The sequence below is a fragment of the Suncus etruscus genome, chromosome 9 (genome assembly GCF_024139225.1).
Source record: "Suncus etruscus isolate mSunEtr1 chromosome 9, mSunEtr1.pri.cur, whole genome shotgun sequence".
Classification (NCBI taxonomy): domain Eukaryota; kingdom Metazoa; phylum Chordata; class Mammalia; order Eulipotyphla; family Soricidae; genus Suncus; species Suncus etruscus.
The window spans coordinates 58,796,630-58,815,831 of NC_064856.1; the positions used below are offsets into that span (position 1 = coordinate 58,796,630).

At 41.9% G+C, this 19,202-nt stretch overlaps 1 protein-coding gene across 1 annotated transcript in view; it reads right to left on the reverse strand.

Annotated features, from left to right (window-relative positions):
• Positions 1–19,202, reverse strand: part of SCUBE2 (signal peptide, CUB domain and EGF like domain containing 2) — a 76,236-nt gene that overhangs the window by 33,093 nt on the left and 23,941 nt on the right. Inside the window, exons 6-14 of the mRNA XM_049780666.1 lie at positions 18,563–18,679; positions 17,311–17,400; positions 11,339–11,455; positions 10,289–10,411; positions 7,682–7,798; positions 5,853–5,975; positions 5,339–5,455; positions 5,005–5,085; positions 1,577–1,681 (exon numbers count right to left, since the gene is read on the reverse strand). Coding sequence (XP_049636623.1) covers positions 1,577–1,681; positions 5,005–5,085; positions 5,339–5,455; positions 5,853–5,975; positions 7,682–7,798; positions 10,289–10,411; positions 11,339–11,455; positions 17,311–17,400; positions 18,563–18,679 — 990 coding nt within the window. The remainder of the gene's footprint in view (positions 1–1,576; positions 1,682–5,004; positions 5,086–5,338; positions 5,456–5,852; positions 5,976–7,681; positions 7,799–10,288; positions 10,412–11,338; positions 11,456–17,310; positions 17,401–18,562; positions 18,680–19,202) is intronic.

Below are 19,202 nucleotides of genomic sequence, written 5' to 3' on the forward strand. Positions count from 1 at the left end.
ATTTCATTAAAGCTCTCAAGAGACTGAATGATTAACTCCAGATGCCAAGATGTTGCAAACCCTCAGTTTGTAGCATGATGACATTTTAACTTTGAAGAGCTAGCATTGCCTTCTCTATAACTTTCCAAGTTAGCTCTTAAAATCACTTTCATGGTCAAATGCTGGGTGTTTCTAACTGTTCAGTCACAGAGGTAGAAGATGGGAAACAGGAGTCACCTTGTATTACTTACTGAAAATTTGCTAGCTTGTTCTTGGGTTCTCATGATTTTGTAAATTAAAGTCCAAAAAAAATTTTTAAATAATGCTTTACCCACTGATTAATAATACTTTGGAGAACTTTCAGAATTCAAAAAAAATATTGGGGTTGGAGAGATAGCACAGCATTTGTCTTGCACATGGCCAACCCAGGACGGACCCAGTTTGATTCCCAGCATCTCCTGAGCCTGCCAGTAGTGATTACTGAGAGCAGAGCCATGAGAAACCCCTGAGTGCCACCAGGTGCGGCCCAAAAATCAAAAAAAAAAAAATTACCCCATTATTCTACTACCTAGAGATAAACATTATGAATGGTAGAGTGAATTTGCTTTTTCCTTTTTCATTTCTACCCACACTTTCTCCCACACAGGTTAAATGACATTAGCTATGCTACCTTTATTCTCCCTTTTCACATCAACATTTTCTTTTGCCCTTAAACCTTCTTGGAAGGGGCCGGGCGGTGGCGCTGGAGGTAAGGTGCCTGCCTTGCCTGCGCTAGCCTAGGACGGACCGCGGTTCGATCCCCCGGTGTCCCATATGGTCCCCCAAGAAGCCAGGAGCAACTTCTGAGCGCATAGCCAGGAGTAACCCCTGAGCGGCACAGGGTGTGGCCCAAAAACCAAAAAAAAAAAAAAAAAAAAAAAACCTTCTTGGAAAATACTTCATTTATAGCTGCATAATATTTTATCAAATAGAGGTGCCAAAACTACTATTGGTTAATTCATTAAAATAGGCAGCCAAAACATACATCAGTAAACTTGATATTTGTTTGCTTAATGAGTAATTTGAGGACAGATTAGAGAAAGAAGTCTCCCGAATCCATGACTTTTTTTTTTAAATTTCTCTAATTATTCTATGAAACAATAGCACAAATGTGAGCTTGCAGTGAAAGAGGGTTTGAGTTCTGCTTTTCCCAGTCTGCTTAGATCATATTATTCTGCTGAAGCCAGTTGAGTCACTGTCTCCAAAATCTACTTCCAGCAGTAAAGCTGGATTTTGCATCTTTCATCAAAGATCCTCCTTTCTGAGCCAGACCTTTTGTCATTGCTTTGGGCAATCTATAAGATATAGAGTTAACCAATATGATATTAAATTGCTAATGTGTCCTTTCATGAGTAAGGAAGCCCTTCTTGAAACCTCTGAACTCACAGGCTTCCTGAAGCTCTGCCATCAGCACTCTGCAAAGGAAGCTCAGAGCTCCACAGGGGCACTGTGAGGCTGTGAAGTTTTGAAAACTATCTCATCCGAAGGGTCTTGCTGATTACAGGTCCCTCTCCCAACATGCAAGCTAACTCCAGGTGCCAGCCATCTAGTTCCATACCTGGTAGTGCTGGTCGCAGACCTTCTGCAAACAGCTCAGCCTTTTTCAAGCTACACTTGCCTTCATTTAGCTTAAGGGTTATACTTGTCCTGATGATGGTGGTATCTTCAGAAAGAAACAAGTGAGAAATGTTACCTTCAGAAGCAAATGGAAAAACCCAAGTGGGTAACTACAAGGTAGCCATCAGCTGGGGACCCTGCTGAACAGAGCACACCTTGGGCCCCTCTTTCACTTTGAGGCCCCAAAAATGTCTGAATTATGGGGTTAAGAATACCAGGAGCCTCCTAAGAAAAATTTCCCTTCATATTAAACAAATTAATACACAGAGAACAAAGGGACACCCCTACTTCCATGGGGTATATTCCACTTATAGGAATATAGCTCAAAAATTAAATGAAGATATTTGCTCCCCTGTGTTCCTTGCAGTACTATCCAAAATAGCCAAAATATGAAAATAACCCAAGTGTCTAAGAATAGATGAATAAATAAAGAATCTATAGTACATATATACACTATTACTCAGCTATAAGAAAAGATAGTCTGGGGCCAGAGCAACAGCACAGCAGGTAGAGTGTTTGCCTTGCATGTGGCCAACCCAGATTAGATCCCTGGCATCCCAAATGGTCCCCAAAACCCTCCAAGAATAATTCCTGAGTGCAGAGCCAGGAGTAACCCCTGAACACTGCCGGGTATGGCCCAAAAATACCCCCAGAAAAATAAAGATAATGTCATGCAATTTGCTACTGCATGAAGGGATCTGATAAGTATCATGCTGAGTGAAGTTAGAAACATAATGATGGAATAACAAATGCCCAAAGAGAATGGAAACAAAAAAACATGAGAACTCTTATTCAGTAGCAAACAAGCCTCTGGAGGAGACTGAAGATTAGAATGGAGTGGGGAAAGGCCTATGGTAGAGGAAGAGCTCAACCATGAGGAGGAGGTGGTGCTGAAAGGTGGGTAAGTATAATGTATCACTATCCCTATCAGCAGCAAGACTATAAATCACAGTGTAAAAACATAAATATCTTTCAAGTGCCTCTTGTAGAATGATGGAGGCAAATGGGGGTGGGGAAACACTGATGGAGAGAAATAGATACTGGGGAAGGTGTTGTAATATTGTACACCTGAAACCCAAGAATAACTGTAGAAAGGAGGAGAAAGAAAGAGAAGAGAGGGAGAGAGAGCTATAGAGACAGAAGGAGAAGAGGAAAGAGAGAGCAAGAGAGAGAGAGAGAGAGAGAGAGAGAGAGAGAGAGAGGAAAACATCTGCCCAGAGGCAGGCAGAGGGAGCAGCAGGAGGAAAAATTGGGGACATTGTGCACTGGTGAAGGGTGTTGCATATTGTATGACTAGAACTCAATTATGAAATCATGAACATCTTTGTATCTGTGAGAAGATAGTAAAACAACTGTATTATGAACAACCTTATACCTGTATTAGCATGGTGTTTAAGAAAAGTTTTTTAAAAAGTAGCAAAGCTTAAATAAAGAACTTCATAATTTCAGAGTGACTATATAAAAATTTTTTCTAAATGAATAGGACACCCAGCCTCCGTGGTGACAGGAAACATGTGGTCGTTGTGTGCACTCTCGGAGAGCAGCCAGCATCACTTCATTCAAATTTGCACAAAACTATTAAGGAAACCAGACAGGGGCAGAATTGCCTAAGTTATTTTGTCCTGGAAGGTGAGGCTGAGTGAGCCCGGCCCCTCACATCCCCCCTACACCCACCTCCAGACAAGGATGACAATAAAAGTACTGAGGATGATCAGTGTCTGAGCAGGGCTGACAGAACACAAGTCCCACCTTGAGGACATCCTGTCCAGAATTCTTCCTATGATTGGTCTTAACTACATGCTAGACTCTGGAGCTGATAACCAAATTAAAACTGGAGTTCTTTGACTTGTGATGACCCCTTGAGTGATTGACTATTCTCCCAGTTTCTTTTGTCAAATAGACATAACTACAGTACCTATCACCAGGTTGTTTTAAGGATTAAATGCAATTGGGAATGGGGGGGGGGGGAAGGTAAGAGAGCTTATTGTCCTATACAAAATAAGAAATGAGTGACTTTCATGTGTTTTTTTAATTTGTTGGGTTTTTGGGGTGTGTATGTATGTGTGTGTGTTGGGGTGGGGGTGGGGGTCACATCCAGCAGTGCTCAGAGCTTACTCCTGGCTCTGTAATCAGGGATGATTCCTGGTGGACTCAGGAGAACTCTATAGTGCCAGGAAATAAAACTGGATCAACCTTGTGCAAGGCAAGTGCCTTACTTGCTGTACTATTGCTCCAGCTGGGAACTGAATGACTGTTAACTCTGTGTATTCATATCCTTGAGGTGGCCATGTGACCATCACTGAGGGATCTGATAGAAGAGACCACACTGTCTGCTCTAGCTGGATGCAGTGTCAAGCAGGTGAGAGAGTGGTGAGGACTCTGAGGCCTGGTTAGAATCCTGGCCGAGTCAGACTGTGGATCCCTGTGGTATATGGGTGAGGAATAATTTTAGCTGCTAAACTGTTATCTCACTTGGTTGAACCTGTTTCTTTTTTTTGGGGGGGGTTTCGGGCCACACCCATTTGATGCTCAGGGGTTACTCTTGGCTAAGCGCTCAGGAATTGCCCCTGGCTTGGGGGGACCATATGGGACGCCGGGGGATCAAACCAATCGAACCACAGTCCTTCCTTGGCTAGCACTTGCAAGGCAGACACCTTACCGCTAGCGCCACCTCGCCGGCCCTGAACCTCAGTTTCTTTACCAAGTTTAATGAACATTATAGTAAAAGTGCGCCCAAAGGTCTATGATGTAGATTCAATCAGCTGAAACAGGTAACAGCGACCAGCATATTCTAACTACTCAGCTGATCACAGGGACTGCATAATATTGCTTGTGACTCTGGCTTTTCACATGAACCATTTCACATGAACCAGAGTCATTTAACTGTTCAAATGTTTCAAAGTATAACTATCAAACTCTCTAAATCTGTGTAGAGAAGACTCCTAAAGGTTTTAGATGTTATTCTTTGTCTTTGCACAAACCAGAAAGGGTTTATAACCCTTTTTTGGCAAGAGCCTTCACTCCCATGTCATGTTCACACTTGCCTCCACTGATATTCAGTGACCGAGTCTACGCTTCCTCAGAGGTTTAGAGATGTTCTAGAGTAGAAGGAATTTAGGAGATTCAAGTGTCCCTGTCTCAGAACTCTGTATGCATCAGACAAAGTGCCTGCTCTATGGTAAAAGTCTGAGGTCAAGTGTCTAGGCAGGACCTCAAATGTTTTTGCAAGCAAGAACACTCTGGAAGGTGATCACAGCATCAAGGAGATTAAGAGAAAAGTACTGAAACCCAGTGCCCAAGAATGGCATCCCATGAGTGAAGATGAAGGAATACCAGGAGTCCCAAAGAAGACACAGGTTTGGTAATTACCCCCAAAAGTTGAGCCATTTGATTTTTGTTGTTTATTCTTGACAGAAGAGCCACAGGTAACAGAATAGGCTTCTTGCAGTCCTGACAGACAGAATATATATTGTCAACATATAAGCAAGATTATGGTCTCTTTTAGTAGCAGCTAATATCATCCCTCACCCACATACCAAAGGGAATCCCTGAAAAAATAACTAGCAGGTGAGAATCTTGAAGCATGGGTTTCTTAGGCAGCCAGTCAATGATCTAGAAGCCCTGAGTGGGCAGCTAACATCTATGGGGCAGGAAGACCTGGTCCTGTCATAAGAACCTACCGAAGGCTCTGAGACCCACTCACCTGAAGAGAGGTGAACGCCAGTGTGACATCTTAGGAAGCACCTGTCTCCACCACCATTCTTACCGCAATGCAGGGACACACTGGGTGACACACTAGGGGGCAGGAGCCCCTGCACTTCTAGATAGGACAAAACACAGAGACTTACAGAAAAAGGAGACTTCCAGGCCTGGCAAAGACAGCCAAGACTCATGCAAGGCAAGTCCCAAGGAAAGAAGGGAGAGCTGATGCCAGCAAGAACTCAGATGCAGGCGTTGCTTCCCACTGAGGGAATGGATTTCTTAGGAGCTTCTTCTTCTTTTTTTTTTTTTAATCATGCAAAAAAAGCAACCAGGAAATGAGAAGTGAATTCCAACCTATGCAGAAGCACAGAGGGAAACGCCAAAGAGCCTGCCAAGTATCTCCTGTTTTTGGCCTATTTAAAGAAGGCTGCTGCGCTGAGGGACAGGGCCTCGGTGGGGCTAGTGAGCCACACTCCAGTAGGTGGGAAGTGATGGTTCTGCTGGGCGCCTCTTACCCACGCAGTCCTTTCTGTTCCAGTGGAGCTTGTATGCAGAGAGGCATCGGCACTCGTAACTGCCCACTGTGTTTACACAGAGCTGCTGGCAGCCTCCGTTGTTGATGCTGCACTCGTTGGTGTCTGTGAAGCAAAACACTTTCCTGTCATCACTGCTACTGGGACCTTTGCTGACTCTTCCACCCTGGAGAAAAAGGGGAGCAGGAGGGAAGCCCACAAAAGCCCTCTCTCCCCCACTAATCAGCCACCTGCTTTGAGGAAGTATGCGGTAACAGCTGACCCCACTTCCCAGGGAGCCCAGGAGGGTGTCTCAGGTGCCATTCTTGGTGAACCATTTCTCTATTAGGAACACTCAGAGGAGCTACACTGTTCATAGGTGTCCAAAACAGGCATGACACATGTTTTCCTATGTCAAGCTCCACCATTCTCCTGAGCTACACATTATGGAAGAGATAGAACTAAGATTCCTATGGGACAATTGGGAGAGTATAGAGAAAGGAAATAATTTAGCTAGGGCAGAAAGGTTAAACAGGGCTCAGGCACAAGTCTTACAGCCAACAGATCCCTGTTAGATCCCTGGCACCACACGGTCTCCTGAGCGCTGCTGGGTGTAACCCTGCAAATCCCTGAGCACTGCTAGAAAAGTTTCAAATGATTTCAAGCTCCACATTCTATGCCCCTGCATTGACCTTCCCACTTGGTTAAACAGGAATCGCCAGAAGGGGCCCCTGGACCTCCTGAGTATTGCTAGAGAAGTCAACTCTTCCCAAAAAAGAAGGAAAGCAAAAGAGGAAAAGGAAAACCATTTGGGCTAATCTGCCTCAACATAAAACTGAGCTAGGATTGCTAGGTGGCTCCAACTAAAACCCAAACAGGCCTCCATGTTTTCATGGTTTTTTTTGCTGGACTTAAAGAGTATGGTTCAAAACTGCTTCAAGGGCAAAGAGACACATTGGAATAAAGCATTATTAATCCTTCTCTGGAGCATGGAACACAGTTTAAACAGAAGTATTTAGGCCAGTTATTCCTAAATCCTCAGATCCTCAGAAGTCCTAGTCCTTCTGGGTTAGAACTAGAATCTGGGCCCAGAGAGAGAGCACAGCGGTGTTTGCCTTGCAAGCAGCCGATCCAGGACCAAAGGTGGTTGGTTCGAATCCCGGTGTCCCATGTGGTCCCCCATGCCTGCCAGGAGCTATTTCTGAGCAGACAGCCAGGAGTAACCCCTGAGCAATGCTGGGTGTGGCCCAAAAACCAAACCAAAAAAAAAAAAAAAAGAACTAGAATCTATTCTCAAAAGTTGCTAAACAATTGAGAAGGGTAGCAGAGTAGGAGTCAGCTGGTGCCAAATGTGATTCATGTATCACAGTCTACTTGACATTAGCTATGAGACACGGAGCATGCTGTCACATAAGCACAGCAGAGTCAAGAATCAGTAGTTCTGGGACAAGAGCAATAGTACAATGGATAGAACATTTACCTTGCACACAACCAGCCTGGGTTTGATCCCCAGCATTACATATGGTCCTGAATCCACCAGGAGTGATCACTGAGCACAGACCAAGAATAAACCTTGCGCACTTCTAGGTCTGACCCTCACTCCCCACAAAAAAAAAAAAAAAATAATAAAATAAATCAATGGCTCCATTTCTATCACAAAGACCTACTTTGAGGTCTGACACCCGCTCCAAGAGCTCAAACCAAGGCTTCATAGCAGTTCCTCTGCACCAAGGGTGCTGGAAATGGGAGCTGGAAATGGGGACTGCTCTCTAAGGATTCTCTAAGGACTGTGCCTTTACCATCTTCTGACTATAGAAAAGCCATTTACTCACCTGCACAATGGGTAAAACCATAGAGGGTGTAGCCTTGGTTGCAAGCACATGCAAATGTGCCAGGGTAGTTGATGCAGCTGTGGTCACAGGTCCTATCCAGAGAGCATTCATCCACATCTGGAATGGTCAAAAGGAGAGGAGGGACAAAACCACTTTGGAAGATAAGTGGAAGAAACACATTTCTAATAATACTATCACTGATGAACCAACACTGAGTGAAATGCTATCCCTTATTCCCACTTGTGTTGAAGAAAGAATGAGGTGGCCCACAGTAAATCTTATTTCCAAGTTCTGTTGCAAATTGTAGTTGGCATCTCACCCAAGGTTTTCAGAATGATTTAAAATATTGAAATGATGCCAAAGGAGATAACCTCCCTTAAAACGATTAACTAACTGTAACAGGCCACTAATGCATTGAATGTTAGTTTTGGTAAAACAGCAAGCATGATTTTTATCACCTACTGCAACTTGAAAGGAGAAAACACTTGAATTAAACAAAAATCTGATTCACATCTCTTTCTGATCTTTCCAGAATTAGCCTCAGGAGATCCATTGATCCTGTATTTTAATGCCTTTGCATTAAAAGAATGCTTCAGGCTGGGGTGGGGGAGACCAAAAAATGCATTAACACTACCATTTTCATTCATTTTGTGCGGAAGCTGAAATTTAGTGTTTAAGCTTCAAATTGGATTCCTTTTGGCCTTAGCTTTATCTCCCTGTATCTCCATCTACCCTACCACCACCACACACTGTTCATCCCACAAGACCTTCCCCACTTCCTGGATCAATGCAGAGCTTCCTTGGCTCTAGCTAAAGATATGAAAGAGGCTGCGTTTGTCTCTCTAATCATCTCTTCTTCCCTGATCTAGTCTTTATATCTTTCCTTAAACTAGGATTTTAATTCTTTTCTTATTCAAACTTTTAGAGGGTTATATTTAGAGCTATGCCTGTGTCTTCAAATGGATAAACCAGAACTAGTACAGAACCAAGTACAAGCCTTTTTCATTGCCAGAGCTCTTTTTCAAAACCATATGTGCCACGAAGACTATGTTAATTAAAAATAAATATTTGGAATGAATTGGAGAAATAAAAATAATAAAACAAAGGGCAAATTCTTACAAAATCACTTCATTCCTAGCTTTTCCCTAAGTCCTGGCAATTCCTTCAGCAAGTTTTTCTGTGTATATGTGTGTTCTATCAAAACTGATAGGTAAAAAATGAAAAAAGGTCTGTTTCTTCTACAGTAATTGATGCCACCTATCAATTCTGTAATTAACATCAGCCAGTTATTGAAAGAGTAGACTCATTCAGTAGCTGGCTTTGGCTGCTCACAATGAACTTTTCTGAGCCAAAAATAATGAGATCACTTTTCTGATTCCTTTTTAATGTGTTTACACAGCTTAAATAGTATTTAAGCTATACATTATTAAACATTATGTGGAACAGCTAAATTGCTTTCCAAGCCAAATGGAAGAAAACCACACAATAACCATCAAGAAAGAACTCACTGAATTTAAAGGAGGATATACTTAAACTTCCTGAAAAAAAAAATAAGTACTAAGAAGAGAAAACCAGGAGAGAAACGTGTTCATGCCATCAGATTAAAAACCAGTAATGCCACAACTTTATATCTGAAATATAATTAAATAGTTCTGATTTAGATTTAATTTTGAGATTTCCCACAAAGTTAGGCTGCTCTTGCTTTTATATATGGAACAAATGCCAGCATATCTTTCCTGAGAGCTAATAGTTAATAAAGCATAAACTTTTGTGGTAGGGAGATAGCTCAATCTTGATATGCTAGGTTGAGTGCATACCAAGCATGCAAGAAAGCCAAGTTTGATCCCTAGTACCACATGGCCCTAGGCACTGCTAGGAATGGGCCAAAAACAAACAAAAAATTTTAAAGTACTCATCTAAAAATATGAATGATAACCAACCACCTAAGACAGCTTACTAACCCAAAAAAGATCAATAACAACTACTACCCATATATTTTCCTTAATTGCACTTAATGCAAAAAAGGACATATCTAAAAAGGGGTCTGCAATCCTTTCTAAGGACAATATTTCTTAATCTACTCAGTTCTCTCCTCCTTTCTCTGCCTTCCCTCTTCCTAGGCATCAAAGACTGGTCATTCCAGCAAAAGTTATAAGAAACATACCAAAAATCACATGATTTTTATTATAGGCTTACTCCATTTTATGGAGGTGGAGAAGAGGGGGCCTAGGAAAAGTACACTGCCTACATCTACACATTTTTCTATATAATTTTTGTATTAAAATAACAGAAAATTTTAGACAAGGAAGACTATTCATAACCTCAATACCCCAATGTAACTCTGTAGACCTTTTCTAGCAAGAAGCTTTGCTGTAATCACACCATATGGGTTCTTTGACGTGTTCTCTGATCATTAACAGTTTAGTTTCCAAAATAAACCTGTGAGTTACATCAGTGTTTTTAGTCTACCTAACAGATGAAAGAGGTGAAGCACAGGTTGGAGGGTAAATTACTGATTCTGTCAAGAACCCAGCAAGTTTGTCACTGATGGGATTTCTGCTCTGCTCCCACCAGCATTGCACAGCACAGTGATGTCTCCATACATACCTTGACAAGTCTTTTCATCTGTTAATAGCTTAAAACCCTTTTTGCAGCTGCAGTCAAAACTGCCCACGGTGTTTTTGCAGAAATGATCACAACCTCCATTGTAGGTCTGGCACTCATCAATATCTGTAACAGGCAAGCATCAGTCAATCAGACAGCAATACTTGGCTATTTCCACAAATCCCTGAAGTTCTACCGTATGTACTTCATTGTTCTCTGAAACAAAAACAGAACCATACACGCATTTAAGAATGTTTACTGGTGCTCCTAATCTATGTGTTTTCTTATCTCGTTTAGCCAATTTTGGAAGCCTCACTTCCTTTTGAATTCACCTGATTTACATGGTCCTTAACAAACATCAAGGGGAAAAAAAAACTCTTGGAAACAATGAGGCGATCCTATTATGTTTTTATCCTTTCTTTCTCAGGGAAAAGATATCTCCTTTGGTATACGTTCCATTCCAGTTTAATGATTAAAGTTATAAGGAACTAGAACATTTGTTTTGGCAAATTATATATGATCAAATAGCCCCCAATGCTTTTAAATGATTCCTGATATTCAAAATAATCTTATCTTTTCTCGGTTCCATCTGGTAACTGGTTATCTACTTTTTATCATGTTAAAGAACCAAGCCTTTGTACTCTTGCCCATGAAACAGAACCCAGGCCACTGGGTTCTATTCATCAAGTAAAAGTTAATGGTACAGTTATTCATTAAGTTCTCCAGAAAATAATCTTGGCTGCTATTCACATAATAGTCTCTAGGCTGTTATTTATGATATGATGATATTATCTCCTATAAATGAACGTTTCCCTGAACAGCTTTTTTCTAATAAGGCTAGTGCCTGACAAGGAATATTTGATGCTTGTAGAACTGACCTTCTTAACAGTTGGTGTAATTATACCTGTTCTAATTAAGCTTACTCAATTACAACCTTCGCCTAGCCCAGGGAAGTAAAGCTCCATCAATATGAATCATAAGCAAAGCTGGAATCAGCCGGGAGCACTGCCCCTCCCCCACCCCCATGTTTGCAGCCTGAAGATCACAGGCTACCTTTACAGGTCTTCCCATCCAGCTGGAGAGTGAATCCGACAGGACAACTGCAGTGAACACCTGTCGAAGTGTCCTTACAGGTGCGATCACAGCCTCCATTGTTGACAGCACATGTTTCTGGCAGCAAGGGGGTAAGAAAAGTGGAAGTTAGTATCCTAAGGAAGTGCTGGGACAGCTGGAAGGAAAGGGCTGTTGGTGCTGTGTTAATACTTGACAAATGTAGGGGGCTGGAGAGATAGAATGGAGGTAGGGCATTTGCCTTGCATGCAGAAGGACGGTGGTTTGAATCCCGGCATTCCATATGGTCCCCTGAGCATGCCAAGAAGCGATTTGAGCGATTTCTGAGTGTAGAGCCAGGAGTAATCCCTGAGCGCTGCCGGGTATGACCCAAAAACCAAAAAGAAGAAAAAGAAAAAAAATACTTGACAAATTTAGAAAAGCCAAGAAGCATGATAGGGTCCTCAGAGTTACCCCTCAAGGCACTGAGCCCTGCAGGTGCAGCTCTTTCCACCATCTATCTGCTCAGTGACATCTGCAAAGGAGTCTGGCTGCCTAGTCCAGAGGGCAAAGAGATATTTTACATCTAGTGAACATGTACCCTCCGTTGGAAGAATTGAAGCCACTAAAAGTTTCTGTTACCCAATTAGTGACCTGCTCACTGTGCCCACATTAGCAAGCTAGCCAAAGATGGGGTATTCCCTCTTAAATCCTGAACCTCTCCCCTTTAGTCTGAGTAATGCATTAAACAGGAGAGAGGCCTTCCCCAACCATTCCCTTTCTATAGAACAATGACTTCATCCTGGAAAGTGCCAATTAATTCAGATTAGAAGTTTACCTTTCCCTGACATAAAGACCTGTCAGAGCTACATGAAAAGTCAGCCACAGCTGTTCAATCATAGCTACAGAGATGAGGAATAATTAGCAAATTCTAGTTCTGCACTTTTGTACAGAACTAGAATATATAGCAGAACTAGTTATATGCAGTTATCCAAGAAACAGACAAATGCAACATTCACTCAATTATTAATGTCTAAGCCTCAGGAACCTGATTTTATTTCCAAAGATAGTAAATCCAGAGGTGGGGGTGTAACTTAGTTCTCATTAAATAGGATGGAACAAGTCTGATGAGAATTGGTGGTCTGCTTCTTCTCCAAAGCCCAGTAAAATGAGAATAAATGGATTTTTAAGCATAAATCTTTAATGGTAAAGAAAACAGAAGACTAAAACTAAAGACAATCATATATTCTGGAGGCAGCATGTTAAATGAGGCACAGAGGAAGGTTAAACTCTGGGTGAGGGGATAACAGCAAATGGTAAGCTCATATGACCCTCAGAAACCCAGAGAGAAACGATGGAAAAATATAGATTCTAAATCTATCAAAAAAAAAAAAATAAGCCCCCAGATACCTTCCTTACTCCCACAGCCAAGAACTCAGCCAAGTAACTCTTCCCTATTCAAGCAACAGCAAGAAGTTTATGTGGTAAAGAGGTTCAACCAAGGAAGCACTGGAATAAGGTAACTAGGAAAAGTAGAGGAAAAGGCACAGTCATGTTAATTTTGATTTGTTCATCTGTTCCTTGAGGAGAACGCTCTCAAATCCTTGTGCTCCTACATCAATTCTGAGTGTCAAGCCCATGTTCCCTAGTTGAGAGACCAGAGAATTCTGCTCTAGCTAAACTAAGCTGGCCAGTTGATAACCAAAGAGACCAGCACTTGAGAATCTTCAAATGAAATGACTTAGTCATTGCATGAGGCCTACCACTCTAACAGAATAGCCAACTGTTTGTGGGAGTGGTATGGGGTTGTGGTGTTTTTGTTTTTAGTATTTCATTTCTTGGCTAAAAATTCAACAAAAAATAACCAAGCCTTTCAAGAAAGCTTCTAATATGAAATAAGGATAACAAATCAAATAATAGAATGAAAGAACTTGGAGGAAATAAAAGAGAAGTTAAAGTGCTTGTAATTAACGTCCTCAAGGAGAAAAGTGTCCATGAAATAAAAGCCGATTCCTACAGCAAAATATCAAAGTATATTCTTAAAATTTTTAATATAAATTTTTAAAAAATAGTCTGGTGGAAACTAGGGATATGGCTCAGTGATAGAGCCTTTTTTGCATGTGTAATGTCTTGGATTTGAGCCTGTGTACTATGATGAAGAGGAGAGGGGAAAAGAAGGAAGGAGAGAGAAAATGGGAGGGAGAGAAAAGGAAAGAAGGGATAGGGAAGAGAGATGATATAAAAAGATTAGGCAAAAAAGATAACAAAGCATAATAATAAAAGAACTGTGGAGGATAAACTCAAGAATTACAATAGTCAACTAACAGGCATTCCAAGACAGAAAGAACAGAGCAATTTATCAAAATGAATGAATAAATATGAAAACTTCTTAAAACCAGGCAACTTGACTATCTATCCCCATTGAAAAGACCTACTGACGGGCCCGGAGAGATAGCACAGCGGCGTTTGCCTTGCAAGCGCCGATCCAGGACCTAAGGTGGTTGGTTCGAATCCCGGTGTCCCATATGGTCCCCCGTGCCTACCAGGAGCTATTTCTGAGCAGACAGCCAGGAGTAACCCCTGAGCAATGCCGAGTGTGGCCCAAAAAACAAACAAACAAACAAAAAAATAACAAAAAAAAAGACCTACTGAAAAAAAAAAAAAAAAGACCTACCGGATGCTGAGCACAATCTATAAGACAATATACATGGGATTATGAATGTAAATTACAAATCACCAGAAACATGAAGATCCTAAAAACATCTGGAGAGAAACTTTCACATACAAAAGACCTATGCAAAGGATCTAGAGTCAAAACTTAAAAGCATCCCTAATTGCTTAAAAACAATAGAACACTAGTAAAAACTCATAGAATAGTCTATTGAACTTTGTTTTTTTTTTCATACTATGGCAAATTACTATATAGACATCATCTCCCAGTAGGAAAAAAATGGGGGAAAAATGTGTCCAGTTCATCATGAAAACAGAGATTTGCCTAAACTAGAGAGCATTTAAGGAATGCTCAGCTGCTGCCACAGTGGAAACGTGTGAACCCCACAAAGAGATGGTGCCTTGGAAGAAACTTTTTTGAAATAATATGGACTAAATAAGCTATCTGAAGTATTTAAACACATTGAAAAGGGTCTCAGAGCACTGACATAAATCTGAAAAAGAATACGTAAGAGAAACTTAGTTAAATAAACCATAATCACAGCATGTGGCTTGACTCAAATGTGAACCATATTTAGATATTCATACAGTGAGAGGAACACACATTTATTGTTCTAAATGATGATAAAAGCTATAATGAGGGTATGAGGAAAAGGGGTTGTAGAGAAAATGGACAGAAATTCAGGCATTTGCTTTACAGGCTGCTGATCCCAGTTTGATCCCTAGTACCATGTGTGATCCCCTAAGCATGACCAAGAGTCACTTCTGAGCACAGAGCCAGGAATAGCCCTGAGCACAGCCCAGTGTGTTCCACCAAAAATCATGTAAGGGACAAAGGTAGTTGCTATGTCTGCACCCAGTCAGTTACAATCTCTGTCAGAATATTATGGGCATACTTGCCATACAGCTGAAAGCTGACCATTTCAGAGGGGAAGGGCAGACCAAGTCCCTGAATTGTGAAGCCATACTTCTACACCCATCACTCACAATCGCCTCTCGACCAATGGCCCTGCTTCACCACTCATCTACAGCTCTCTGCAGAGAAACCAATTTGACCAAAACTCCAAGTATATTGGTATTTAAGCTGATAACACTAGGGCTTTTTTGGAGTGAATGAGGGCACCCTCCTCTGCTCTCTCATACTTCCAAAAGTCCTGGCAGCCAAAATTATGCCCACAAAAACCACAGTATCAGCAATAGTGCTTGAATTCTTGGACAACCCGTTTTTGTTTAATACTGTCATCTCCACACAACACACCAATCTAGATGCTAATGTGTATCTGAAGCCATCTAATGTTCATAAACAAATAAAGTAACAGAATGATCCATTAGCAACAAAAGCTTTCTAAGGTTTCTGACAATGGTTTAATGATATCATTGCAAGATCCAATAATTTTTATGAATTTTCTTGTTGCTGTACTTTTTTTCTTATGCTTTTTTTTCTTCATTCCTTTCATTTTTTTTTTTTTTTTGGTCTTTGGGCCACACCTGATGACCCTCAGGGGTTACTCCTGTCTATGCACTCAGAAATCGCTCCTGGCAGGCACTGGGGACCATATGGGATGCTGGGGATTGAACCCAGGTCTATCCTGGGTCAGCGCATACAAGGCACATGCCCTACCACTGTGCTATCCCACCAGCCCCTTACTTTCTTTTTTGATAATTTCACTCCCACTTACCTGGGAATAAATGTAATATGATAACTTATGTCAACTATGTCATAGATGCTCTTTAAACAAAGTAGATTACATATTTTTTTGGTTTTTTGGGCCACACCCGTTTGATGCTCAGGGGTTACTCCTGGCTAAGTGCTCAGAAATCGCCCCTGGCCTGGGGGGAACCATATGGGACACCTGGGGATCGAACTGCAGTCCTTCCTTGGCTAGTGCTTGCAAGGCAGACACCTTACCTCTAGCGCCACCTCGCTGGCCTCAAATTACATATTTTTTAAAAATAAAAAAGCCATATATAAGAAAGAGGGATAATTGAGGAAGCAGAAGAGTCAAAACTTAATGTTCTGATATCTGAATAAAATTGAAAAAAGTACTTTTCAAAAATACGGGGCAGGAGAGTCAGGGAAACTGAAAAGTATTGCCTGTGACAAATGGGATGAGATGAGAAATCATGAGATAAAGAAATGATACATTTTGCTACAAATTTAATAATACTGATTAAGTTTAAGTTTTAACAATATTTGTATTTGCAATTTTAATTAATTTTGGAAGGCACTAGAAATGAACCCAGCTCTCCTACCTTCAGAGTAGAAACTCTGATCATGGAGAAACATCTTCAGCCTTAATCTAAGGCAATTAAAAATTATTTTCATGAGGCATATTAGAACTCAAAAAGGGGGCCAGAGAGATAGCATGGAGGTAAGGCATTTGCCTTTCATGCAGAAGGTTGGTGGTTCGAACCCCGGCATCCCATATGGTTCCCTGAGCCTGCCAGGAGTAATTTCTGAGCATAGAGCCTGGAGTGATTGAGCGCTGCTGGGTGTGACCCAAACAAACAAATAAAAAAATTAAATTAAATTAAAAACAAAACAAAGAAAAAGAACTCAAAAAGGTCGCCAGTCTGCTGATCAATTTTTACCTACTATTATATCTAGAAACTGAAGTGAAGCCAAACTTTGTGCAGAATAATAATGTATCAAGGGTCGGTGGGCTTCCCAACCCCACAGCCAGACCTCCCTCCTTTCTCATCCCCAGATCTACAGCTGGATCTTGCCATAGCCCACTGCCACATGCCATTCTCCTGTAGCCTTTGCTTCTTCCTTTAACATGGTCTGTATCAAGAATGAAATCAGTGGACAAAAAACACCAGATGAATCCCTGTGCTCATTGAAGGTGGAGGAAAGGCGATGCCCATTAGCTCTTTGGTTCACAATTTGCAGAAGGAAGAGACATTCACTGAGCACCTACTAAGTCCCTATCATTGGATTTGGAGCATCTTTTAATAGTGTCATTTTAATTCTGGATAACTCTAGGACAAGATTTTGTTTTATCTACTTTAAAGAAAGATGAAGGGCTGAGACTCAAAGCAGTGGGCCCAAGTCTCAAGCCTTGCTGGCAGCTCTGGGACACTAATTAGGTTATTCTGACTGTTTCTTCTCACAACAGGGGCATTTGGATAGTGACTAAGCAACAGTTGTGGGTGGAGAACATACACTCTTGCTTGACAGGAGCCACTCACCTTGGTCCAGCTGGTCTCAGGACACAAGGGCCTCAGGTTCAGGCTTCAAGGGGTAAGTTGGGAAGAGAAAGGAGCAGTGGTGGTGAACAGAGAAGGGCAAGTGAGACACTTACCCATGAGCAGCCGTCGTTTCACTCGTTTATCCCCATCTGCCACTGATGTGGCATTGCTCTCCATCACCTCCAGGGCACTGTCCTCACGCTCTACAAAAGATGCAAATGAGCACAGTTCTCAGACTGAAGGAGTCCCAACGTGATCCCCAGCACTACCGCTGACACTGAAATCCCAGAAGGAGGACTGGGTGAAGTGTGGAATCTGATCATTCCACAATTTTGTGCTGTAATAAGAACCTGCAGGAAATACAGCAGAGTCCTTTGTTCTTACCAAAAATACATAAGAGAATGGAAGCTTTAAATTCATGGCAATCTCTTTAGTTCAGGACAAAAATAATCACGGGCCTATGAACCTTCAAAATGGAGCTGGTGGCCTGGAGAGATGGCACAGAGTCAAGACACTTGCCTTGGTCCTGTCAACTCTGTGGTTCAAATCCAGGAACCACATATGCTCCGTTGAGCACCACTAGGGGTCACTTCTTAGTATACAGGAATAGGTCCCCCAGAGTACAGATATGGTCCCCAAGATGCAAGTAATAATAATAATAATAATAAAGAATAACAACCTACAACTTCTAAGGATGAATAAAAGAAAAAAATGGAGTCAGCAAAGGACACACCAGGAAGAACAGGGCAGGCTTTCAACAGGAACAGACATCTCCTTTGGGGTTCCTGATACTGGAAAGGCAGCACAGTGATCCAGCCCTAAACTAGCTGGGTCCTTGGGGCCGGGCGGTGGCGCTGGAGGTAAGGTGCCTGCCTTGCCTGCGCTAGCCTAGGACGGACCGCGGTTCGATCCCCCGGTGTCCCATATGGTCCCCCAAGAAGCCAGGAGCAATTTCTGAGCGCATAGCCAGGAGTAACCTCTGAGCGTCACAGGGTGTGGCCCAAAAACCAAAAAAAAAAAAAAAAACTAGCTGGGTCCTGGTACTCGGAGAGATGTGGGCAATCTCTGTGATACCAGCTCCCAAAGCAGCCAAATCCAGGAGGAAAAGGGGACTTCCTATATTTCATGGGAAAAGGGGGACACCTCCATGGCTGGCCCAATCCACTGTCACTGACACATGTAAAGCAGTATGGGGCCCACTTGAGAATAAATGCATAAGGAATCCCAGTGTTTGATAATGCTAAATATGAAAAGAGTTAGATTAGGTTTAGGACTAGGCTTAGTGTTGGTTCAGGTTCAATTTAGAAGGAGAGGTGAAGGGAGGTGGGTTCACCCCCCCCCAAGGGGGCCCATGTCTCCACTCACCCAGGCAGCTCCTCCCATCTACATGCATCTGGTACTGTGGGTGGCAGCTACATTCTGGACCTTCAGCTGTATCCTCACAGGAGTGTTGGCACCCCCCGTTTCCATGGTTACAGGTCACTGAGAAGAAAATGAGTCAATACATGAAGTCCTAAGATTCCCACAATCAGGGCTGTGTCTTGCACTGTGTGGATACATGTGAGGCCCAGTGCATGAGAGAGAAACTCCACTCAGACCTGTCCTTGCTTGTGGCAGATGCTCACAACATGAATTGCAGAAAAACCCATTGGAAAAAGACCGACAAGGAGGTGGGGAATGGGAAAGCCAGGAAAGATTTTCAAGCTATAAGAGAAATTACTCCAGCAGATTCTTGACTAGGTATTTGCTCTATTAGGATAAGTTTTCATAGTAAAACAGTTATGCTGGGGCTCAGGGAAATGCTTTACAACTTCATGTGTGGATCAGACTGACAATATTTAATTTGTACATAGCTAGGATTCTCTTATTAGATTACATCTGGATTTGTTATAAGAGAGCATAATCAAAGGAAATGATGGCTCTCTCCACAATTAATGCAATGTTAACCAATAATTATGAGGACTATGCTTGAATGCATTGATGACAATCCATTTACAAAAATATC